At 37.4% G+C, this 27,789-nt stretch overlaps 1 protein-coding gene across 1 annotated transcript; it reads right to left on the bottom strand.

Moving 5' to 3' along the window:
• LOC145995283 (lipase maturation factor 2-like) lies at nt 1-27,777 on the bottom strand. Its single transcript, XM_083131873.1, has 11 exons — nt 27,651-27,777; nt 23,809-23,962; nt 22,834-22,935; nt 22,276-22,469; nt 19,908-20,086; nt 18,856-18,967; nt 15,999-16,139; nt 12,742-12,935; nt 9,739-9,985; nt 8,794-8,992; nt 1-445 (listed from the first exon to the last, which is right to left on the bottom strand). The coding sequence occupies exons 1-11, from the start codon at nt 27,742-27,744 to the stop codon at nt 181-183; spliced, it is 1,881 nt and encodes a 626-aa protein (XP_082987999.1). The 5' UTR covers nt 27,745-27,777; the 3' UTR covers nt 1-180.
• Nucleotides 27,778-27,789: the final 12 nt, after the last annotated feature.

Below are 27,789 nucleotides of genomic sequence, written 5' to 3'. Positions count from 1 at the left end.
ATGTATAGTATAATACTACATTTGTTGACATTCAGAACTAGGAAATTCAATTTAATATAAAAACACTGTTAAACTTGCCTTTGTATCGCTATTATATTTTTCAAAAACACAAAAGATGTTATAATTATGTTTAACTTTCTTTCTTTATTTCTTCTAATATCTTACGCTCCTTGGTAGAAATCATGATTTTAATTTGGGTTTTGATGCAATTACAGCATACCCTGTAACAAGAAGCGATAGGAGCAGAATATTTCCTTCCACTTGAGAAACCCAGATTCTGATGTAATCCAAAAGTGCCACCAACCATTCATTGTGGTACTTGAGTACTTCTGGTGCACCAATAACTCTGTTCTTTTTCAAACAATTAACAAGCTCTGTTGAATATTTACTAAACACAGGCACATACTCTGCCACTTTCTCCCTTGTCCACCATTCTGAAGGTGATCTAAATTTAAAATGGAAAATGAAGACAGACTGTATTACTGTTAGATCTCAAACAAGTAACAGCAATATCTCACTATAGGGTAAGAGATGTAACTCTGTTGCCTTCCTAAAATGGGCATGCAGGAGTCCAGGCCTGAGTCAGCAAAAAGGAACATTGGTGAAACAGCCACCATTGCCAAAGTTTGCTGCACCCTGTTGAAAGGGCCAACAGCCTTGGAATATTATGATTTTTTCTCCTTACTGACCTGTGTAGCCCAAAATAGAATACCTGTGTGATATGGTAGGTTTGTTTGTAGCTATGTTTGTTGTGGTGTTAGAGTTTCTAGAAGGACTTTGTCATGGAAGACAATGGTGAATGTGTAAAAGCAAATCAAGAAAGCACTGTACATAGAATTCTTATAAGACGTAAGCGAGTTACTAAAGATATATCCGTGAAACTTACTTGTAAATGTTCTATTAATTTTGGTCACTGAAATTAATAGAACATTTACAAGTAAGTTCGAGTTCCCAAGTGGAGGGTGTCCGACCCTGTAGCCGAGTGGTTAGCACATCGCGCTGCGACGCCAAGGGTCCCAGGTTCGAATCCCGGTCGGGCTTGGTTGTTTGTGAATGTCCATTCATCAATTTCATCATTTCATCACTCATCCCCATCTTCGCAATTTAGCCAAGAGACACAAAATGCCGGTGGAGGCACAAGTGGTTCGGATCCCACTTTAAACTGTAGGTCCAGTCCCGATTAGCCTTACTGTGCATAAAGTGGACTTAAAACACCAACTCAACTCAACAGACACAAAACGCGAAGTAAAATAAACTAAATCAATCAATCAATCAATCAAAACCAAGTGGATGGTGGCAGAGGCCACCGAAATTAATAGAACATTTACAAGTAACTTTCGCGGATATATCTTTAGTAACTCGCTTACGTCTTATATTATCAACCATGTGGTTTATTCCCCTCAACATGAATAGAATTCTTGCAATGTGGAAGGCACACCACAGCTTTCTTGCTTGCTTCTGAATGCAGCACATGACACAAGTGTTTCGGCAAAAACATCAACATGACTTAGCACAGAGTGGCAGATATCTGACAGAGTTCTGCCTAATGCCGCATAATGTAAATTTGTGCAACATTATGCAACTTTCTGAGCAGTGCTCAAATTGATAGAAGGAATGCAGATCTACTCCCCCTAACCTTCTCACCCTTCACCACCACTGCCAGTTTCACCATCACAGTTTTAAGCCATACAAGCTAGAGTGCTGCATCAAGAGCTCTTTTCTCGAGCATCTAATAGTTCACACGGATGAAGCTAGATAGTGCACCGAATTGACAGCTTCTTTGCTAGAGCAAATAATGCTCGAATGGGCAAAACAATCGGTATATGCTCGAAACCCAGTAGTTCACTTAAAACTGTATTTTGGCTGTGGCAGTGGGCCCTCAAATATAGATCATGAAGTGAAAGACGCAGTGAAATTGAAACTTAAGTGAACAAAGTTATCATCTCCATGTTATAATGTAGTTTAGTCTATCTTACCAATACATAGTGATATATGAAAATGAAATGGATGATTATGGGCTGAAATTACCAAGGCAGAATTTTACACATACAGCATATTTTTATGATTATTGTCATACTGAAACAATAATTGATTCTATACACTCGAGCACATCGAACTAAACCAAAGTGACCTTTGAAGAGAACGGCCCTGAGAGTTTTCATTATAGTGTAAATCACCAACCCTGAGACCTTCTGTAAACAAACGGTCTCACCGATTCGATGTATCACTCCACGTCAGCTGATTCATGACCGCAATCATCTGCTGTTACACTCATAGTTCGCCGCACCTATTCATTTTATATAAGAGCCTCTGAATGTGAGAACCCGCTCTCAAAACATGAGACGAATATACAGCTGCATACATTGTTACTCTCCCAGTCATTCTCTCTTTCATAACCCTTAAAACTGCAGACACTGACACACCACTGCACTGGGATACCAACTTAACCACTTCATTTACTGGTTTCTCAGGATACCACTGACAGAACGTTACATAAATATCGAGTAGAATCTGTTTCTCACCCCTTTTCAAAGGCTGTCCTTGTTGGTGTTTTGAAAACAAGCTCGGAGAACACGGAGACCTTCCCGCACGCATAGAACTCGGCATGTTATTTTTCTAAGGATAAGTCAGGCAATATTACTAAGTTGCACTACTTCCTTGCTGTTCACATGATTATTTTTAGAAAATAACCAATGCTATAAAATATCATTATGTACACAAATCTCTAAGCTCATTGAAAGTTACAATGCATATTACTACAAAATGTTCACACGTATCTTGCCTTGCCATGTCACCAAGTTATTTTACGAAGTGCACTATATTTGGCGGAACAAAAATCGTTATTAGGATGCTTGTCAAAGTTTCCAACTGCAATAAATTTACGAACGTTGTTTGTCTTGTTTTGATCATCATCATCAATATATATATTTATTGGACTTACAGCAATGCATATGGCTGTTTATGCCCATTATATATTTCATTTCCATAAGATACAATTTACATAAAATCTACAAACAAATTTCAAATACACTCCTATCTATATCATCCTTAGAAATATACATTACCATGTTATATCATTTTGTCTAAAAAAATGCAAGTAAAATATATTCAATTCGCATGCAAGAAAGAAGCCAAATTTATGGGAAATGATTACTGGTGCAAAGAGTTAACCATAAAGGTGAAGCAATAAGTAAAAAAAGAAAGAGCATTGGGTCTAAAGTGAGACGTCATTTGAGGCAGCTTATCCCATACTACAAATTGGCCATTGTTTTACCTTACGTAATGAATCCTGTAACAACGCTGGATTTTCGTGTGGATTATTTTACTTCTATGAGTTTGCAATGCTTTCTGCATGCAGGTGGTTTTGTTTACAGAAGGTCTCAGGGTTTGTGATTTGAACTTTAGTTGATGTGCAGCATTCCCTCACTTTTACCTGTGATCTAGACGTAGTCCACTGCCTCTTCCATTGTAAAAGGTTGAACAACTGACCTCACAATGCTGGATCAATACCATCACAAAGTTATAAAAATGTTTGTTTGAGTTTTGGTTATGCACAGATAGGCTTATAGGGACTGTACCTACAGTTTACTTTAAAGTGGAATCCGAACTACTACAGTGGCGCAACCACAGGAGAGGGCAAGGGGGCATTGGCCCCCAAACCTTTGACGGAAGTCAAATCTAAGGGGGCAAGGGGGGGGGGCAAACATTGACGGCTAAGGACACCTGCAGAGGGAGGTGGCAGAGAGGAGAATTGCCGCCTTCGATTTCAAATTTTATGCACATAAAATACATTTCGTAAAATTTTCTTGCTCCCTTCCCTCGCAAAGCCCACTTTTCTTGGTTTTGTCAAGTTCAGAGCCTTAGCTAGGTGGCGGCTCGAGCCAGCCATGGGCTCCAAATGATCTAAATGAAAAAGGCGTTGTCAAAGAGAGAATGCCTTGGCACCCCGTGATATTATTTGTACCCTATTAGAGGCAAATAGAAGGGGGCAAGGGGAGTGCAAACATTGACGGCCAAGGGCACCTGCAAGGGGATGCAAATTTTATGCAAATTAAAATACATTTCGTAAAATTTTCTTGCTCCCTTCCCTCGCAAAGCACACTTTTCTCGGTTTCGTCAAGTTCAGAGCCTTAGCTATGGGACAGCGGAAGTCGGCCATGGATGCCGAGCGATCTATATGAAAAAAGTTGTATAACAGAGAATGCCATTGCATCCAATGAAATTATTTGTGCCCTATTAAATGAATATTGTTTCAAATTGCAAAATTTGGATCTAAAAATTTTCTTGCTCGCTTTGCTCGCAATATAGTTCTTTTCTGTGATGTGATGTACAACCTTGGTGACAATGAAGTTCGACCAGAAAGGAATACGTGATTAAATGCACAGAGGCATAGGCGGTGGAATGGGTGACCCGCAGAAGTGACGCATGTGTGTAAGAGGAGGCGTGTGAGCAGGCAAGAATCGTGATCCCAGCATGTTGCACCAAAGGTCACGTAAAGAACGAAAACGGGGAACTATACGCGTGACATTGAACTTCGACCAGGCACCAGACCCATACGGTAAATTCCAGATAGTGGCGCATTCGACGGAAGCATGACGTCACGGACACGATAAGGGAGTCCGCCGTATATAAGCGCGTGCTGTGCACCGAGGAACCGCAGTGCATCATCACCATGGGCAGGGGAAAACCTATTGAGAACACCGTGAGGAGAAGAGTGGTGGAGTTGCAACGGGATGGACTCAGTGAACGGGAAATAGGGCGCCAACTGAACTTACCCTAGTCAACCGTCCACTGCATCATCAAACACCACCAAAATACGGGTACTACAGAGCCAGGTAAGGCCCCCGGTCGAAAACGCCTGCTGAGCGTGCGTGACCTACGGATATTTAGGCGCTATACCCAGACCAACAATCATGTTTCTGTGGCCAAATTACGACTGTGGACTCGAGAATGCTTTCACATTGAAGTGTCAACAAGAACCATTCACCTTTACCTACAGCGATGCGGTTACCGAGTGTACAAGGCGAAACGTAAACCCTTCCTTTCCATGTTGAACAAAGGCAATCGACTACGGTGGGCACGAATGTACCGGGGATGGACATTTCGGCAGTGGAACAGGGTTTTGTGGACGGACGAATCCATTTTCAATGTTGTGTACGGGAAAATACGGAAAACAGTCATTTGTCGGAAGGAGGAACAGAATGAAGCAAAATGTTATGCACGTCGGGTACAGAAACCTGCGTCAGTGATGGTATGGGGATGCATGACGGCATCTGGGGTTGGCCCACTACACGTCTGTGAGGGCATTGTGAATGCACACGCCTATACACGCATACTGGAGCGGCATCTTCCCACAGTGCGAAGGCACCTGTTCCACAGGCGGCGTCTCATCTTTCAACATGACAATGCCAGGCCTCATACAGCACGGCTGACGAGATAATGGTTGACTCGCCATCACGTGCGAACTCTGCCATGGCCACCATCGAGTCCCGACCTCTCGCCCATTGAGAATGTGTGGCGTATTCTTAAGCGACGTGTGCAACAGAGGGGACCCACGACAGTGGCTGCTCTTATCGCCTGCCTGCAGGAGGAATGGCCCCGCATCGATGTGGAATACCTTGAACGACTCGTCCGCAGCATGCCCCGACGCATTGCCACAGTTATTCGCCGACGGGGCGGCGTCACACCATGGTAAACAGGATCCCCTATAACAGTGGTCGAACTTCAATGTCACGTGTAGATGGACGAAAATGTTTTATTTTGTGTGGACACCATACATTGCTGCGTTGCAGCGGAAATTTATGTTTCCCTTTGTTCCATGTAGCCTGCTGAATAAAATATGTTCAGCATATGCATGTGTTCTCCTTCTTTCACAACGCACTCCTATATTTGCGACTGGTCGAACTTCATTGTCACTAAGGTTGTAGTTAAATAATATTTGTGTATTTATGTAATGAATAAACTTTCAATACCTACACGATTACTGTTAGCATGTTGCATATGTAGTGATTTGCTTTATTTTACTCCGCTTCTTGTGCCCCTTTTGGCTAATTTGCGAGAATGGGGATGAGTGATGATATGATGAAATTGATGAATGGACATTAACAAACATCCATGCCCAGGCCGGGATTTGAACCCGGGACCCATGGTGGATGTTGTATATGTATATAAGATATAAAAGCCATACATGTAATATGTACAAAAATTATTAGCTACGGAATGCATTTACCATTCATTTTCTGCCATTCAAAAATTACAGTTTGTGTGCTTGTTTTACACTATTAGATAATGTGAAATTGACTTTGTTGAAAATATATTTAAAATCGTTTGTTCCAAACAAATGCTTTAGCACTGACTTCTACCTCGTATTTGCATAATTTATGACGATAATAACGTTTTTGATACTAGTACTATTACTACTACCACCACTTATAATAATAATAATAATAATAAATGTCATTGTTCTTCTTCTTCTTATTATTATTATTATCATTGTTGGTACGTTTATTGTGCCTCCACCAGGTATTAAACATGGGACCCCTTGCTTACAAGGTGACGACTCCATTGGAAGATCTTCATGGCAAGAATAATAAGCATTCAGCTATGTAGGAGCCAAGCATTCCCCTACCTATCCAATATTTTCCCCACGGCTTGAACAAACATCCTCATTTAGGCACTGTTCATAAACTCATTTAATAATAATAATAAATTGTCTAGTGCTTTTATCAAATAACTTTAGAACCACTGCTGTTATTGAAAATGAATAAGGCTAGTTTTTAATTTTGTAAGTTCATTAAAAGACTAATGTTGGAATTAATTCTAGCTAATAAATACGATTGTCAAACAATGACGATATCTTTATGGTTAATATATTTGGTCTAGGAATTAATTCGTGTGCCTGGACAAGAGATGGCATAATGAGCGTATCGTCCCACAGTTCCGTGTATCCACACATGCATTGAAAACTCCTGTCAGCATGCATCGTTCGTAGTATAGGGCATTTTGTAGTCAAATGAACATGGCGCAGTTCGTGCCAGATAAAGTGTTTTTGCAGGGTGTTCTGCTTCATTACTTTAACATGCAGAAAAGTGCTACCGAAAGTCATCGTATTTTGGTGGAAGTGTATGGTGACCATGTGCTAGCTGAGCGAACGTGTCAGAAGTGGTTTGCACGGTTTAGAAGTGGTGATTTCGGCGTGGAAGACCAAGAGCGACCTGGACAGCCAAAAAAATTTGAAGACAAAGAATTGAGAGCATTGCTCGATCAGGATTCATGTCAAACGCAGGAAGAACTTGCAGAAGCATTAGGCGTTGATCAAACAACAGTTTCCAAATGCCTCAAAGCCATGGGAATGATTCAAAAGATGTCACATTGGGTTCCACATGAATTGAAAGACAGAGATGTTGAAAGACGAAAAACCATTTGCGAATTTCTGCTTCAAAGACAGAAAAGAAAGGAGTTTTTGCATCGCATTGTTACTGGCGATGAGAAGTGGATCCATTACGAGAACCCGAAACGAAAAAAGGCCTGGGTGAAGCCAGGTGAAGCAGGTCCATCACAACAGAAACGAGATATTCACTGTGCAAAGGTTATGCTCTGCATATGGTGGAATATGAAAGGTATGGTGTACTATGAGCTGCTGCAACCGGGTGAAACTATTAATGGAGAACGTTATCGACGACAATTAATGCGTTTGAAGCAAGCTCTGGCCAGGAAACGACCAGAATAGGAGAAGAGACATGATAATCTTATTTTTCAACATGATAACGCTCGCCCACATGTTGCAAAACCGGTCAAAACCTATTTAGAAAATGTCGGATGGGAAGTTTTACCCCACCCGCCGTATTCACCAGACGTTGCTCCTTCGGACTACTACTTGTTCGATTGCATGAATAACGATTTGATTGGACAGCGGTTCACTTCTTCAGAAGATATCGAAAAATGGGTCTTCTTTCGCCACGGAATCCGTAACTTGCCTGACAGATGGGCGAAAGTGGTGGCTCACGATGGACAATATTTTTCTTAAGATATTTATGTATTTTGTGTTTGAACTACAGCTTCAATGTGTGCATAACAACCGCACGAATTAATTCCTAGACCAAATACAATTAATCAATAAAAATGCAGTTTAGTATACATTTATGCAAAACAAAATCATGGGATAAGGGGAATGGAGGGTCACATGTAGCTCCTTCCTTGGCTTCTAAAAATTACACAAATCTTCAATTAACATATGTAAGAGTCATTGTTCAGTTTTAACATATAAAATTAATTAATTACTCCCCAAGACTGACAACAATCTCCAGTGTACATAGTGGGTAACAACTTTATAAATACCCTATTCCCACCTACAAGAAAGTTGTTAGCCCACCACTGCACAAAATAAGAATGCTTATTGTAATATTTCTCACCAAATTTTTCAGTTAGTTAATATTAGAAAACGTTATGAGCAATTTCGTATGTAACTCAAAATTCATGGCTGCTTTATATATCTCTGCTAGCCATTGGAAAAATATAAAACAGATAACAAGTTAAAATAAGCAGTACACTGTATAAATGAGATGCATTCAGACACTGAATTAATGCAATCACGTGCCACACAGCAAATGTACTTGGAATATTTTATGTAAGGGTTATCCATAACTAATGTGTGTGTCATATTTCTTTGCAGATGAACCAGTAAATATTCTTAATCTTAACTGAAAAATTAGGAATATGCTATTAACACAATGCTCTTACCTGCTGAGGTGTTTAATACGTAGCTATATAATTGAATAAAAAAAAAATACTTACGCATGTTCAAAGCGATACTTGTACAAGCTAGCCTTAATATAACGTGGCACTCTGTTTGGAAACGGAGTTTTTAGTAAATCCAAAACTTGTGGGTGGCCTTGCACCAATCTATACATTAAGCTTAAGAGCCATGGGTTCATTTCATAATTTTTAAAATCTGGGAAGCCCATTTGCCAATCAAGTCGTGGTTGGTGAATTACTGAAAATGAAATATAAATACTCCGTGAGCTAAACAAAGTCGATATTAGTCAGTCCTTCGTACATACCTCCACAGATTCAAAAATTGCAATTTACTAATATAAATAGGAGCTAATAATAGTAATAATAACAACAATAATAATGGTGATGGTAATGATAATGATGACAAGGAATCCATAGTTATTGATTATGGGCAATATTTCACTTATGCTTGATTCAATTTGTATCTAGTTAAAAAAATACTGTACTATTTATTTTAAGTAATAAATGAATCACAGTTATTACAGCGGAATCCCAATTGTACATTCCTGGATTTTACATTTTCTTGCATTATACATTCAATCTGGATGGTCCCAATATAGCAAAATGTTATAAAATTTACCTCTATTTTATGTTTTTCCATATTTTAAGTTTTTCCAGTTTGGTTTCCTGGAAAATGTAAAATTGAGGTTCCACTGTATTTTGTTTTATTGGTATATTGGCAAACAAAATATCTGATTTTAAAACAATATTTTTACATATTTCCATCAGTATTTACTGCAGGTATTCAGCTTGGTATCCAACTGATGCTATTCATCAGCAATGAAGACTGTTTGAAGCAGTTGTAATTTAGTGTAAAAAGAAACGTTATGTCGGGAAAGGATTCATAAAGCAAGACTCATCTTCATAAAGTTTGAAATCTCATCAATTATTACATATATTTTACTTTGAACACAATAGCGTCATTGCCTTTACATGGATACTAACCTATTAAAGGTGGATCAGCACTGACATTGGTCGGTTTGTAAAGGGACTCATATTCCAGCCAGGGACCGTCTTCGCTGTAACTACCCTCTATCACAATTTCGTGTCTTTCACTGTCTTCCACCTTATTGCCAACAAAGCTGTAGGAATTTATTATTTTGAGATGATCGACTGCAGCATGTATCTTGAGAATTTTTTGATGTGGTGTGAAGACAGGAGCTCCTCCTGGGCTCAATGTAGACATTGAAATCTAATCGAGAAAAAAAAATGAAACAATTTTAATGTAATGACTCTCATAACATTCCTTCTAGTGTTTAAATTAATGTTGAGATATCATTTAAAATTCTTCTTGATAACTTAAATTGCAGTTCTAGTCCTGATTAGTGTGTCTGAGCATAAAGCAGACTTAAAATAACAAACTTTTATATATCTATTCATATCTATCCATCCTCCTTTTGTAAATCCATCTGTAGTTGATTTCTGCACGTTATTATTTGGTACGGTCAGTGGCAAAGCATGACATTTTAATGTAGTCATTGCAAGATTTGCCAAATGTCAGGGTCTTTCAACGGGGGGGGGGGGGGGAGGGGGCACAATATTTCTCTGCGATATACTCCAAGGTCATTGTCAATTCAATGGAAAAGCTCATACCACAGGCCTTACACTACAAACGACACATAATTCTATCCCATGCGTTTAGAATAAATTTGATCGAAACTGAAATGCAAACACCTCAATTGTCGTGTTTAAAGGTAAGAACTTTATGATCTGTCACAAATTGTATTGATAATGAAAAGCAGATTTCATATCGTTCAATGTGTGTTTTCCTCTTAACAAGTGAAAATATCAGACATTTGCAGTAGTGAGCCCAGGATTTTCGGAAAGGGGGGGGGGGGGGGTATTTGTACTTTTTAGTAGTAGTCATTCCTCAATTCCTCACGTTGCCATATTTTCCTGCCTTTGACCTTTATTATTATTATTATTGAGCCTAAGCAGGGATTATGACCCTCACCAACACAACCTTAAGCACGCCACTGGACACACTGAAGAATCGTGATGACTATTGGAAAGGGGACCTGTTATGATCCAGACCTTCAAGAGTGGGAGAAAGTAGAGGTCGTTCGATCTTGTAGGGTGTCTGCCTGTTCGGAAGCGTTTGGCTGTTCTCGGCACCTGCAGAGGCCAGAGGGATTCACACCATTCTGCCATGAGCTGGACCTTCTAACACCATTGCCTTCAATAGGAAACTTGGCAGGAGGGTTCTGCGCGACGTGTAGTACTGGGGTTTCATTTTGATGAGCTAAGATTAGCGAATCTCTTACGTTTTTTGAGCTGTTTCATGCGGTCGCTTGGCTTATTTCGCACAAATATGCAAGTAATCTGACTTATTTTCTTACATCTTCTCTAAAATATTTAAAATGCAATATTTTTATTACTTTGCTTAGTCATCACCGCATCTTCCGATGACCTCTGGGTACGGTCAATAAATAACCGGATTAATGCCGTGAAAAAGCAAAATAAAGTGACAGTGATGAAACTTACGGGATATGTAGGCCAGGCAGGGGTACGCCACATGTCTGTGAGACGAGTTCCAGACCACATCGCTAAGTGGGAGCACTGGCAGGGGAGAGAGGTTGTGTATGTGCAATGTGCCTCCAAGGTGCCAGTCAGTCATTAAGTGAGGTGAGTCATGGCATTCAGTGTGTGCACACGCCTTCTGGTATTGAAGGTGTTCATGAACAATAGTGTATGCTGTACCATGAACATTGAGACTCTTCCCCATCCATGTAGCATTTTGCTCCTCTGTGAGCATCTTTGGAAGGTGTGTGCAGCCTGGGTGCACACTTTGAATGCCATGACCCACCTCACTGAATGACTGACTGGCACCTTGGATGCAAATTGCACATACACAACCCCCCTTCCCTACATATCCCGTAAGTTTCATCGCTCTGTCACTTTATTTCGCTTTTTCACGGCATTAATCAGGTTATTTATTGACCGTACCAAATACTATTTAAAGCCACTTTTCTGTTTCTCTCAGTTAACGGAGACAATTAAGTGATGAAATACATGTAGAACCAAAATAATGCAACTGTGTGCCTTCCCATTATTCGAACTTAAGACCCCTAGTTTTGTAGTGTCAAATATATGGTACGGAGGCTATAGTAAAGTGGGTATAGCAATTTCAGTTATTTTACATCCAACTCTTGAGTTCATTGTAACAATAAGGATGAATGATGAACTGATGACAAGGTGATGAGACAAACACGATGATACATCCATGACTGGTCAAGGTTCAAACCTGCAGCCTCCATCTTTGTAATGCATCATGCTGATAACAACAGAGTCAAGCGCAGTCCTGTCAAAACATTCATATTCTTCCTCTGCATACAGAAAACCAAAGTTGTAAATAAAAGTACAAGCAAGCAAAACAATTCTTAAAATGAGGCATCTGTAGGCACTATACAAATGTGCTATGAGGCTCGAAACAACATGAAACGAGGGAGAGTTTTGTTTGAGTACACTTTATACACAGATAGGCTAACTGGACTGGATTGAACCTTAGGTTTTAAGCAGGACCTGAACAACTGCACAATTTGCCTCCCCTGGTTGACTGAATGATTGAGTTGGTGTTTTAAGTCCACTTTATGCACAGTAAGGGTAATCGGGACTGGATCTACTGTTTAAAGTGGGATCCGAACCACTATGTGCCTCAACTGGGTATTGAACCTGGGACACCTTGATTACAAGGCAACGGCACTACCACTGAACCATTGGGAAGGCCCCATGTCCCGTGACCCGTGCCCCATGCCCTATTGATTTCAAGACAACGGCATTAAACATGAAATTAATTTACATACAAAACAATGGAATATAATCGATAAATAGGCCAAAAGTCCACCCTCTTATCATGGTCAACATGAAATGATTCAAATCTCCACCTTCATGAAATTCATGGGTACAATACTGCTAACTAGCAAATCATTACATATAAAGGCTACTCACCAAACTTATGCCGAATATAGTGAATGCTATCATCGCATAGAAGTTTGTTATAAGCAATGTCATGTTGGCAGCTTTCTGGCTTATTTCATGATAACCAAGTTGTGAACATCTTATGGCAAACAAGATCCCAGCAAACAGCATAATCTTTGGTAGCACTCTCTTCAACACACTTTCGAACTGCTCTTGTGTAAATACTGTTCAAAAGAAATGAAGTGAGGAACTAATCAGATATTTTATATTAATAATAATATTGCATATGTATAATAAATATTGGCTGAACCTTGCTTGCTGAGTAAATGGATTATTTAACTTACTCTTACATTAAATACATAGGTGGGATATTGGCACTTGTGCTGGATGACCAAAAAAAAAATATCTGTAAATTTTCTTATATGAACTACATGCTTTAAAAAGACTTTTGGAAGGAGCAGTGGTGACTTTAAAAGGAACCAGGTGGGTCACAGTCCCCTAAAGAAGAAGCCACTTCCACCATGGTCCCTTCCCTGGCTATAATAAAATTATGTTGACTATCAATTATAAAATGGCATTATTATTATTATTATTACTATACTTCATAGCAATGGCGGCTGGTGGTCTGGCTCTATGGGTGTGCACTTCAGTCTCGTGTCCAGAAGTGTTATACCACCCCTGTTAAATACCCGTTTTTGCATACATAATGATGATAAATGTATTAGCAACTCAAGTTTTGATCACCTTTTACTGAAAAGGAGGTTATGACAGAGTTATATTTCATGATTTTGTTTAACACAGATTTTTTACAAAATTCAAAAATATTTCGAAAATTATCCAGCCAATCATGAGAAGAGCGATGTTATTGTGTAATATGTAATTCAGCATTCGATAATTTGACAAAATCACTCACAACATAGACATACCGATCTACAATATCAATACTATTGTCGATTTAAAAAATATTTTGTAAAAACTTCCTCCCCCACTCTGCTTATATTAATGAACAAGGAGAATAACAACATTGGCGTACACCAAAGAAGCTGATCCAACTATCACATGGAGGAAATCAGTTGTAATCTATCTAGCTGTTGTTTATTTCTAATGAGAGATTGATCAAACCAAGCAAGTCAAGTGAAAACGAGAGAATAATAAATATTAGAAACAAAATTACAGTACTTATTCAGTCCACACAGCCCTGCTTCATACTTCAGAATTTTTCCTTCCTTTCCACCATATCCATATATTACTGCAGTCACTGTACACTTTGTAGCAAACTTCGCTCCCAAAACTTCAACAATGTTAAATATTAATTTCTGCTTTCGCTATGTACAGTTTCCCTATTCATCGTGAAATCAAACATTTTGCACTGAAACAGGAACGACCTATTGGCAGCACTAAACAATTTTGCAATGCAGTAAAAGGCACACAATGCAAAACAGCTGACTGATTGATGTTCGCTCCCTCCGTATGAGTTGATAATTTGGCTACTGTGCAACAGGGACTGTATGTTTCGGCCAAGATGCACTAAGCAAAGGCAGTGTCAGGCATGTTTAAAACACCCGTTTCACTTTCAGTTACCTCCTCCCCTTCCCCTCTTTCTTGCCTCTGCCATGCAAAGGACAGAATGAGAGGGACAATATACCATCGAAATTTCCCTTTTCTAAAAAAAAATCCCTCAATTTGCAATAGTGTATGGGTTCCCTCAACTCCTTCACACGGTCTTCAATGAAATGGGTTTGCAACACTACATTACACACAGACAGCTGTGTTCATGGGTTTCCTAAATGATGCAACATCCCCAGGCACTTCACCCAAGCCACAAGACCCAATCAACACAACTGCTGCAACAGCGTCAGAGGGAACGAAACTCGCATTGTGCGAGGGTGGCTCGGTCTACGCACGTTGATATCACTGATCACACGCTTCTCCACTACCTCTCTTGGTGAAGCAGTGTGGGAACACTTGATGTTTCGAAGGAGATAGAGTTCAATAAATAAGTATAATAATAATAATAATAATAATAATAATAATAATAATAATAATAATAATAATAATGATTTGCATTACAGATTTATTTGGGTGTGCACGTGTGAATGTGCGAATAGGCAAAAGCCGCTACTGCTTCATAGCATTTTTGTGCACCCCATCTGCTACTCTCCCCCTTGACCTCCACTCTAATTTATTTTTCTGTATTCGCTACATGCTATGTTAAATGGGCATAGATATTTGTAATATTTCACATTCTATAGAGATGGAACAGTCTGGATAAAATTTTCCTTATTAAATCATAACTTTGAGGGAAAGAGAAGTTGCTTACTTTGCTGCTCTGGAAACCCATCTATCAATTACTATATTTCTCAGCATCTGGAAGTAACGAGTTACTTGTAAAGTAACAGTAACTGTACTGAGTTCCAGTCAGTTTTACAGTCACTTTCCTTTATGTTTTCTTATGGAAGGACATTTCTTTAACCAGATTTTTGCACTACTTTGAAGCCTTCAAGCAAATGTTCAACTGAAGGAATGGGCTGTTTATTAACATTGTGGGGAAAATATTATACTTTTATCAGATGGAAAAATCTGGATAAACTTATGCGTAACAAAATTATGATTTTTTTAAAAAAGAAATAAAACATTAATCTTAATTTTTAAAAGAAAGTAGATAACTTTGAATTTTATTACTTCTATATTTTATATCAAAATATATTAGGATAGGTTAATTGGAATTTAATTAAAATTAACATAAATTTTTGGACAGCCATCAGTGAAATAAAAGAGAAGGTCAATTGTAATTCATGCATTTAGAAGACTTATAGCTTACCCTGAATAAAGAAACTGCAAAAGTAAATTAGTTACTATTTAAAGGTAACAGGAACTGTAATAGTTACTTTCTAAAATGAGTAACTGTATCTCAGCTACATCTAAAAAGTTAATTTCCAAATACTGATATTTATATTATTATTAACTGTGTTAACTGAATATCAGTAACAGTAGATTAATTGTTGTCACACAAAATAACATTATTTCACTTTTAGTGGCTGTAAATTTGATTCCCTTAACATTCTAACATAATATTCATGTTAAAGAATAAATACTAAAAGTATTCTTGGATACTTGTTTATATCTGTGGACATGTCACATACAATCAAATGCATGCATTCAAATTATTTCCAAATTTTACCACATTCTACAACCCATAACCAAATTTTTGCTAATATTACCCATTTCCTGTTATAATTTTTCTCTACTAGCTACCACAAACAGATTGATTAGCCAGAAATACTTACAAATGTCAACATCTACATCACCAACTTCATTCATTTTTATGGAAAAGCAGTTTTGAGCAAGATATAACATGTTGCCATACACCACAATTAATGCCAGCACATTGTATGTAGCTGAAAGCCATCTGATAACTGTTGACTGACCTGCAAACTCATGTAAAACAATTTGTTAGTGCAAAATTCCTGCAATATCATACACAGAAAAATACAATAAAACTGTATACCTGTGCCATTTACACAATATTGGTTTGGTAGATATTGGTAGACATCTCAAGCACCCAAACTGTAAAGTGCCTTTATATGGCAAACTTTGATGCTTTACTAAGATACGGTATTATGGTTTGGGGTAACAAGGGCCACTCCAATGTCCTTTTTATGCTTCAAAAAAGAGCTATAAGAATTATAGCTGGAGTAAAGAAAACTTATTCATGTAGAACTCTTTTCCGTAAACTTAATGTGTTAACTCTCCCCTGCATATATATTTATGAATGCTTAATTTATGTTAAGCAAAATATTTCCAACTTTGCCACAAATGAGGAAATACATGGCCTAAACACAAGAAATAAAGACAAACTTCACATAAAACACTGCCGCCTTAACTTATGTAAGAAAGGTCCCTTAAATTCTTCCATAGATCTCTACAATAAACTACCACAAGATGTGAGGAAAGAACCAAAATTGATGATATTCAAGCACAAGATAAAATCAATACTTCTGAAGCATGTTTTTTATTCTATAGCTGAATACATGGAAGCGACTTTTACATAAGACAAATGTACATAATGTAGTATAATCACATATTATTCTTGTAAAATTAAATGTCAAATGAAAGTGGGTAATTAGTATATCTTCTCATGTTATATTTTTTTGTGATTTTGATATAATAGCAGAGTAAGACCCAATTTTTTACAATTTTTGGCTATATATTTTGTATTTGTAAAATCTATTAATGTACCTGTATTGTAATGTAAGTATTGACATGTCCTATATTACCATGTACTGTAATTTGTACACACCGGTAGTCCTCGGACGCAAATAAACTAAACTAAACTAAACTTTAAAAATTGAAAATATTTATAAGATAAATTTGTTCATTGTATGTGCTGTACATTCCTTGTATATTTTACATAGTAACTGGGTATTACATGAAAGCAGAAACAACTTTTTACATATGATAAAGCAATCGAAGCGCAAGACATTGCAATGTATTGTATGCAGATGATGATATTATCTCATGCATAATCCTCTTGCTTCCTTTCTTGCAAATTTCTTCATCATGTCAGATAAACACAATTTCACGGTAACAGAAAAATTAACAACTCATGCCAGTCCTCAAAGAGAAAATTGTTAATTTGGGATTTTTTGCTTGAGTCTAGGAAGTAGAGGAATATGCTCCTATATTTTAACATGAGGGCAATGGGACAGCTGAGGGTATGCTTTGGGTAATTTTTCCTAGTGGGGAGGGTACCATTCCCCTGCATCCCCCTCTACTTCGAGCACTGACTCATGCTAAAGGAAGGCAAGAGAGGACAAGCAGTTGATCCACGTGAATGTCCATATTTCATAAGTGAAAAAAAAATGTTCCTATGAATGGTAGAGTTCATGAAATTTCATTTCATTGAATTTATTTCTTCTTGCTATTTTACCTCACTTTTCTTTCACTTTTTGGTAATTGCGACAATGAAGATGAGTGATGATTAAATTACCCAAATCTTGGAACTTCGGTGGAAACAGTGGCAGCTGATTAATACACGCTACCATCCCATAGCACATTACTCAATTTGCTAAAATGAAGGACAAATTTCATACACGTAAGAAGTGGAATGAAACAAACTTCTTGCATTAAGAGGCTCAAAATCTTCCCAATATGCTACATATTTTCCGCACACTGTTAAGCTGTAACAAATACCATGTGATTGACTTCTTTGTATTAATACATCCTCAGTTCTTGGGGAGGATGTAGGCTCTCAGCTCAAGATGGTTGCCTGCTAGCATGCTGCAAACAAATGCAGTATGGTAAGTAAAGAAGAAAGTTTATGCCAAACCTATCACTTCTGCCAGAACAACATATTTTAATGTCATTTCCAGACATTTTGTATGTCATTAGTGTACATTTGTGTAATGCTTGTAATGTGTCATATATTAGAACCAGCTCTAAAATAATTAAACACAAATTGACAATACTGCTTAGCTTTACAATCTATTCTGTATTTTGGTGGTAAATTGTGAAGATTGCAACTATGAAACTATAATCCATGCATTTCTGGTTTCTGAAAGTGGTTTCTGCTGTGTAAATGTATGTTTGAATATTTTAATTTGATCTAAATTACATTTCTTAATGCTATAAAACTATTTCCTAATGTTTGTGAACCACTTCAGTGGTTAGGAAGAAACAAATGTTCACTGCTCTAACTGGCTTCAAACCCAAACATTTTTCATGAAGTTCATTGTGTTAGCTGCATGGCATGTGATGCAGTCATTTTACTGTGAAGGATTACTTGTGTTTGTTGTTTCAAGTGAGTATGTGTTGGGAGGCAAGGACGGTGGGGGGGGGGGGGGGGGGGGGCAGGTCATTGTAAATGCTAGAAAGAACAGCAGCACCTGTAACCTGCAGCATGCATCTTTGAAAAGTTCTGAGCTGCTACTGGGTGACGAGACTGAAAGTTGACCACAGATTAGCATGACATCAGACACGATAATTAATTTATGGAGCTTCATGTATAGAATAGGCTGACAAAATAAAGTATTTAAAAAATGCCAAGGTACAAACAAAAAGTAAAAATCAGTTACAGTTTTCAAATTATTATCAATGAAAATTATTGAGAGACTTTCAAAACATCCTGTATAACTTATGCTTTACCTTTTAATTTACTGAAGTAACCATCCTCCAATAGCGATATGCTCAACATTATAGGAAGCGCATTATAAAAATTATGATTTCCTGTCATAATGATAATAATTTGAGATACCACCTAAAAAGACAAATAATAGGCTTCAGAAATAATTACAAGTTGGATTACAATTAGGTTAGCATAGCAATTTACTTCCAGAGTTTAAAAACAATATTGTGAAACAGCATGCAGATTAATGCTAATAAAACTAAACCTCTAAGATTTGCAGGGAAATACCATTTGTTAAACATTTCATCCTCTGTAGATGGTATTTTAATTTAAAAAGTGGACAAAATATGTGGTCTATGAGTGGCAGTTTCATGAGCACTTATCATCTACTGTTTCCACAGCAAGAAGAGCTCACCCTATAGGAGCTTTTCTTCTCTATATTCTCTGATTTACATTTATATAACTACAGTCCATTGATTTTTAGAATATGTTTCCAAATATGGAATCTTGCCTTAAAAATCTGGTCAGAGGCGGCACCAAAAGTTCAAAAGATATTCACATGCTTTTTGCATTTTAAATTCAATATATTGACATATCAAGGGCTTTTAAGGTCCAGATTGTAGACCAAAAGGTTAAATGACAGTAATGAAATTGTAAACAATGTTATTTCTGACAAATATGATCTCACATTGTTATTAAATTGAGTATTACTGAAGCAACTTTATACAATTATGCAAATAATCTAGATTTTACATTGAAAGAACCAGCAAATAGATTCCCTTACAAACTGGTTTGTAATGCAAACAAATTAATTTGAAATGGTTTTTAAGTACTAGTTTTTATTAGCAAAAACTAGTACTTATTCATTAACTTTATGTTGAATTTGAAATAGATTTAAGGTGCTGTAGCCAATATCAATTGCATGGTGACAAAAATATGTGTGTGTATTGAAACGTTGCTGAATATTGCTTGCTTATGTAACACATGTGACTTTACTGTTTTGTAGTATAAGTTTACTATTAAGAAGAATGAAAAACACTTCATATGAGATGTTTGCACTTTATCCAATTACCTGAATGTAAAAATTAATTCTTCTCACATAGCCATGTGGAAAGAAAAACAATAACGAAAGTCCTATTTCTACGAAATAAGTAGCAACAGCTCCAAGCTTCAATATCCACATGGGAAGCTGATGTGCGTACCATGCTAATAGTGTTGGAGTACTCTGATGTTCAAGTAGAGTGCTCAAACCTGAAAACATAACTAAAATTTTACTAAGCTACTTAGCATGTTGCCAAACAATTAATTAAGGGAAAGATGGACAAAACAGGGAAACTACTGGTTTTCTGCAAATTACAAAAATTGTGGAATACACATTGTAATTTTTTTTATTATGAGCTGTATTTCAAATTTTTATTTCTTAAGACATTTTTAGGGGGAAAAGTTTCTTCCCATTTTGTCCAACTACCAGGTATCCAAAAAAGTTGATGCCGTATTTTGCAGTGAGACATAAAGATACTGTAATTTCTGGCAAACGTATTTTATTCAGAAAAATAAGCTCCTTCAGCTTCAATTACATTATCCCAACGAGATACAAGCTTATAAATCCCGCATTTGCAAAAGTTCTGGTCCCTAGGAGCAAAACAATTGTCCTATGACCTGCGTGACATCATCTCGGTTTAGGAACTGTTGCTCACGCAAATGGTTATCCATGGCCAAAAACAAGTGAAAGTCAGATGAGGCAATGTCCGGGGAATAAGGAGGAAGAGGTAAAATTTCCCAACCAAGTGTGTTGATTACCTCCTTGGTCGCTTTCTCCGTATGAGGTCTAGCGTTGTCTTGAAGAAGGATTACTCCTTTCCTGTTGACTAGTGCTGGCTGCTTCGGACGCAGTGCAGCTGCAACCCTTTGCAACTGGGACGAGTACACCTCGTATGTGATGGTTTTGCCATGCTCTAGCAATTCAAAGTGCACAACACCAGCGCTGGTCCATCAAACACAGAGCAGAACCTTCTGTTGATGAATGTTTTCTTTGGGGGTCAATGCAACACAACCAGGGGACGACCAATGATGTTTTCTTTTGCGGTTACTGTATAACACCCATTTCTCGTCACATGTCAATATCTGGTCCAGGAATGGGGCTTTCTTGTGGCGTGACAGCAATGATGCGCAAATGGTGAGCCGCTGGCGTTGGTTTTCCTCGGACAAAACGTGAGGAACCCACTTACTGAGCTTCCAAGACTTCCCAAGGTTGTGCAGAAGAAATCGAATGGTTTCCTCTGACACTCCAAACCCTTGTGCAAGTTCTTTGCACGTTTGCTGTGGATCGCGCTCGATGATCTCCTTCAGCAGTACTTCGTCGATAGTGGCGGGGCGTCCAGCTCGAGGCTTGTTCTGGAGGCTCTCATCGCCCGATGCAAAGCGACTGAACCACTTTCGCGCTGTGCGTTCACTCACTGATGCCTCTCCAAACGCGGAGCATATCTTTCGAGCAGCGGCTGCAGCATTGCTGCCAAATTTGAACTCATACAGTAAACACGGCCGTAAAACGTCCTTTGACACTGACATGTTCCCTTCAGGATTGTAGTTTCTACAGACCTGCTGCCTACGTGACCGACACGCCTCCCAACTCTGCACTGACTGACGATTGCCGGGAATGTAAACTTCTGATGTCATCCAGACAGGGTTGCCGACACATGCCGTTTGACTTTCACTTTTCGTTCCAGCGGCACGAACTTTTTTGGATACATGGTAGTATGATAAAACGGGGTTAATATGGTATGTGTGAGTATAGAGAAGACAGTATTACATGTGTTAAGATTGCCAAAAATTGAAATAATTTTTTGAGGCAAGCATGAATTCTTCTATTGTGTAAAATGTTATTGTACGTAATGTAAAGTGAATCCATTTCATTCAGTATTATCTTCATGACCTGAAAGCTGGAATGAATATTTGAAAAGGATAGCAGCAGTCATCAAAATTAAATAAATGTTGTTTTACAAATAAACAGCAAGGAAGTTTCAAACCAAAGTTTATTCAATACTTCAGTTTCAGTCAATTAGTGGAACAAGATTGTTGAACAGACCTCCACAATGGTATAGTGAGATGATGAAAGGGTCCCAGGTGCAATTATCAGAGGAGGCAAATATGCACTGGCTCTGTAAGTTCACCCCTGATTAGACTATTTGAATCTAAATTGGGCAATAAATAAATAAAAAATTGCCAACTAAAAGTAAAGATGAGCATGCTTGTGATAACTGTTATAATTCAGAACTCCTCCAATGTTTGAACACACCTCTGGAGTGATCTATTGGTATCCAAAATATGTGCAGAATTAGCAACACAAATGGGAATATTATGTAAGATACATATATATTCATAAGTTCATGAGTGAGAGAGAGAGAGTGAGTGAGTGATTGCATGTAAGTGAACGCATTTACCTGTCAATCCCCACCAGGAAGGACTTCTGCTGGTTAACTTTGTGACACCAGATGAAAAAATTACACGGAACAGGAGCCACTTGACCATCCAAAAGATGAATGAATCACATGTTGAACTCTTCAGGTTTGAAAATGGACCACTGATTGGAGCCATTAACATCGCCAGAAACCCAGATTCCAGTAGCAGCATGTCCCTGTAATAATAACAACTAAAAATTAATTATGTATTATAAGCAAGCAGAAATGAGAAGAAACATAACTGTCAAACATAAATTAAGTGCAAAAAAAGAAAGTGGAATTATATATATTTTTTAAAAACCATTTGGTTTCTCTCTAATTGACAATGAAATGTACATAAAGTAGAAAAGATCAAAATCTCATACATAACACTAATAAGCCTTCCAATAAAACATAAGAACTCACCCTTTTATTAAAAAATAATTAAATATGCCAATATTTTCCAGTGAAACAAATTATCACATCTCTTCTTACTTATACCATAAAAAACACAAGTAACATTTTTAAATAATAAAAAATGTTTCAAACCAGTAAACTTACCACTGAGTCTTCATAAAGATCTGGCCAACTTGGTAGAGAGACAGATACAGCAGCCAAAGGGCAGAAAATACAAAAAAATTGCATGCCATTTGTGACACAAATCTAGAAAGTAATAGCAAAATTAAATGATTTTGCAATTTTGAAATCAGTATCATATGAAAGTGCACAAAATATAATACACACTCATTAATAAACAAATACAGCATGATTAATAAGTAATAATCCAAACTGTGAGGGTGAAAAGTATGCACCAGTAGAAGCAAGAAAGTCTGTATGAAGATGGGTCTGCAAATTAACCATTTGCGAGAATGGATGAATGTATTGTTAGGACATGCCATTGTTGGGAGAACCCAAATAAAAACATGCACATCTTGCTAAGAATGGTGTTTATTAAAAATACAATTTCAAGTGTAGATGACTGTACAAAGCAAGATGTTATATGTTACACTGTTTTGCAGGTGTTCAAAATGCTATCCTTGCATCCATACACAACATTGTACTCTTCTCAACACTGAGTTTTGAATTCTTTCAAACACACCAGCTTCTTTTCTTAATTGGTGAAAGCCTCCTTAGTTCTGCTGCAAATCTGAAAGTGCTTTTCACATGACTACAGACAAAACAATCAAAGGATTCAAGCCAGGTGATCTGGGAAGGCAGGGTACAAGACCACCTAAGCAGATCCCTTGTTGAACCATATCTTCAATTTTGATGTCATCGCACGGTAATAGCAAAATGTACTGGTGCACCACCGTGCATAAACCACATCAGTCACAGATTCTAATAAAATGCATCCTCAATTATCTGGCAAATGGTTCTTTTAAGGATCCCATGTTTGCAGACTTTTTAATTTTATTATTCTAGTAGTGCATTCTTTTTCCCCCCTCATAGTGTGGACCATCATTAAAGAATAACCCTGTATATCATTTAAAATTAAAATTGAAAAAAAAAAAATGTTATTGATTTTAAAATGTTTACCCTAGGAACGACAAGCATGTTCCAATCACTGCAATAAGACTCATCATGTACTCAGTGTTGACACCCAGGTATGGAGCTACCTGCAGCACATTGTAACCTGGGAGTGACTTCAACTGAGTTCTTGCTGGTAAAATACCATTACTGCCAAATAGACCTGAAATAAATATCATAAGGAATTATGTTTTCTCATCTTATATTTTAGATTTATATCATGCAGCGACGCCTGACACCAAACTTTCCACATGGTACAATGTGTGTGGTGCAATAAAAATATGAATATGATGTACAGGATCAACCCAAGAAGTTAATAGCTCTTGGTGCTGAAATCACTTGGATCTTCTCCATAAACTAAATTGATATTGTTATGTGAATCAGTGGTGGCAACATACTTTCTGGCATTTCTGGGTCACTGGATGCCTGTCAAAGATTAGGATGGGCCATGTCTTTTAAAAATGTACCATTTTGATATTCACATTATCATGTGATCCAAACAAGGATTTATTAACCAATAATAGGACGTTTAATACTGGGTTAAAAATAAATTATAGAAATTCAAATGTTGCGCTGAAAATGTGTTAAATGTTAGGTTCCATTACATTGAACAACATGATACAGTATTACTTGAAAATTACACACAAATTAATGGCATAATGTGTAAATGGGAAATATGTAGGGCTCATGCCAATATATTGGTTGGATTTTATTCACCAATACCAGCCGATACTTTCAGCATTGTTTTTTTATGGGTCTGCAAAAATGCCGTGGCACACTTGCACAGGTGGGCAAAAATGTCATGCAACACTTTTGTGGAGTCTAATTATCCTCGAAATTATGAACGTTTCTATTTATTTTGGATAAATTGTGTGGAATCTATATTTGGTGATTACATAATAGGTAATTTAATATTCTGATGTAAATCTTGAATATTTTGAAGCAAAACTTCCATAAATTGATGCTTTAATTGGAATGCAATACTTAAATATTAACATTAATCAATATTTTAAACAACTCTAAATTATTTCAATTTCAAGCATCGATACCAGTGAGAATTGGTAAGATTATTGGTATCTGTATGGGCATCGGTTCCAAGTAGTATCTGGTCAGCCCTAGAAATATCGAAAAATACTCTTATACTACAGATCTCATAACCCCATGATCCAGAGGTTAGTAGAGCATGCTTCAAAACTAGAAAACTTGGATTTGAATCTTCAAAGGTTTACCATCATATTAAACACCATCTATATACTTTTAATTTCTATCACAAATTTTACCAATTACATTTTGACAGGGCAGGCCAATCTGATTTTGAGTGGGCCTCAATCTGACTACACCCCTGAAGTGAATATATCTATCTACAAAAGCAACAACATACGATTATTGTGTGATTATATTTTATTTACATTCTTGAACATTTAGTTCTAATGTGGTGAGTGTGTGTGCAAAAAAAAGCACTCTTGAGTAAGTAAATAAAGCATTGCCACTAGTGATGAAAGTGAGTCTGGTGCGATAATCGTCATGAGCTGAAACCCCTTCCTCGCTCTCCATATTTACCGAACATCTCCCAAACTGATCACTACCTCTTTCACCACTTGAATAGCTTTCTGGACAACAGGGATGTGTGTCGTGGTGGATGAGTTCCTCGTATCACAACCATGGCATTTTGGCACAAAGTTGGCAGCAGTACCTGGATACTGAAACTAGGTGTGAAATGTTTTTCATATTATACATATGTAAACTTGTTTGTCACCTCCCATACATGAGGGGTTCAGATCACAAGGGTCATAGTAAGGGAATGGAGTTGATTCCCTTGTTCTTTTGATCAATGAAGGAAGCATTAACCAACCAAGTGTAGTCGAACAAATTTCTACATTCGGGAGTTATTTTATTCAATAGTCTGAAAATCGGAGATTTTTTACTTCCAAATGTAAATATAACTCCATTTTTTTAAAAAGTGGAGTTTGGAAACTTTCACTCTGAACTCCTCACTTAATTTGCACCAAACCAACACTTCCAAAAAGTGGAGTTTGAAGTCATCAACGGGCAATTAACATCCATTCCAACTATATGCATTGAGAAGTATGCATTCCTATACTTTCAATAGTAAGATATTACAAATTAAATAAGTTCATTATTAATAGTTTAATTAAATATTATATGTATAGATATCTTGGTACAATTTCAAGTTTATTACTAGCTAATGATTTTGGTAAAAGTTCGGTATATCGGAGACACATTAAAATCGGATATTTTGTGTTTCGCATGGTTCGTACTTACCAATTGTGTATTGCGGAACATAGTTCAAGGTGCCATTATGCTTTTTACACTAAAACAAAGACAATTTTTCACATACAGAGTGATTTTTTTTATTCCTTTCTTCGCTTCCAAAACACACGTTATGGCGGGCACATTTTGACTCATGTTGTGGATATGCAGTGTTTCCAACTTTCTTCACTGAAAAATACCTACAGGGTGATTCATAAGTCTCCATACAAATGGTGAAAACGGTGACTAATGTTTATTTTTCCTTTTCAGGAAGGTGAACCAATGAAAAAGAGATGCCACTAACGGAGCAAGAACGGATTGATATCATTCTGTTGGCTGGGAGTGGTACCACCCGTCATGTAGCACGTACATTCAATGCAACAGGGAACTTTACCTTTGTCAGACTCCTGGTCATCACTGTCAGCACCTGCATTACCCTCCTTTCATCTGTTGCTGTCTTTGGTCTTCCAGGCTTGCTTTCATCGGCAACGGAACCTGTCCTTCTGAATTTCTTGATAAGTTTGGCCACGGTGTCATGGGTTGTCTGCGTTCTGTGGGTTGCATTGAATGTACGTGCTACATGACGGGTGGTACCACTCCCAGCCAACAGAATGATATCAATCCATTCTTCCTTCATTAGTGGCATCTCTTTTTCATTATTTTTCCTTTTCAGGCAGGTGAACCAAACATTAGTCACCATTTTCACCATTTGTATGGAGACTTATGACTCACCCTACTATTGTGTTCGTCACGTGTGAAAATGCACGGTAGCTGACAGATAGCCCCATGAACTATTTCCGATAAGGTTAGGTTAGGTTTGGTTCAGTTAGGCAAGCATAGTGAAAAAATGCAATTCACGTAGCGAAAGCAATGGCAATTGTGCGTCGTCGAGTTATTTCTCTTGAAAAATACATGATTTCCGGGTCAAATATATTCCACGATGAAAGAAAATACCTCGATGAATGTTGGAAAGTTTGCAGAAACTCATTTCCGTAAGTAGTTTCTTGTGTAAAAATGAAGAAATGTGTCTCCGATATACCGAACTTTTACCATGATTTTAATTACCAAGAATGATCCCTGACAAAAATTTGTAGCAATAATTTGATTATTTGAACTGCTATTACAATGGAGGAAGGGAGGGGACATGATATGCTTTTGCACAAATGTTTATGAAATAAGTTTCTTTCAAAAATATTTTTCTTTGCGTTTGAGAAAGATGTAGGTCTATTTGTTGCTAACTTTTTAAAAAGGTAATTTGTTATCAATTGCCATTTTCATATAATGTTCACAAGAGAGCTGGCAGATTTTTGTATGGGGATGAGGGGAATTCACCTCTCCCCCTCTGGTTACAATTTCTTTATCATTGGTGAATGACATGCGTAATTCTCGAAGAATTTACTGGATTTCCTCCCCTCCCTGCTGGAAAATTATCATACACTTGCACTAGACTGCATGAGGAAAATATTAAACTTAAGATTTATTGTTAAGTTTTAAACATGAAGGTGACAGAAAATATCACCATCCCATTCTCTTTCCTCAAAACTACACATTCAATTTTAAATAAGCAATTACTGACTCACCTGGTATTTGTAGATAAATTGAAGCAAATGCAATCAAATAAATACCACTCATGCCTCTTAGAAATACATTTTGTGTGTAGTTTATGCCAGACATTGCTCCAGATCAACATCTGGCACATGAGGGAATTTGAAGTTTTAT

The sequence above is a fragment of the Lepisma saccharinum genome, chromosome 11 (genome assembly GCF_977018435.1).
Source record: "Lepisma saccharinum chromosome 11, izLepSacc3.1, whole genome shotgun sequence".
In the NCBI taxonomy this organism is placed as follows: domain Eukaryota; kingdom Metazoa; phylum Arthropoda; class Insecta; order Zygentoma; family Lepismatidae; genus Lepisma; species Lepisma saccharinum.
Note: the sequence above shows the minus strand (reverse complement) of the source record. Positions and strands in the feature narration are given on the sequence as shown.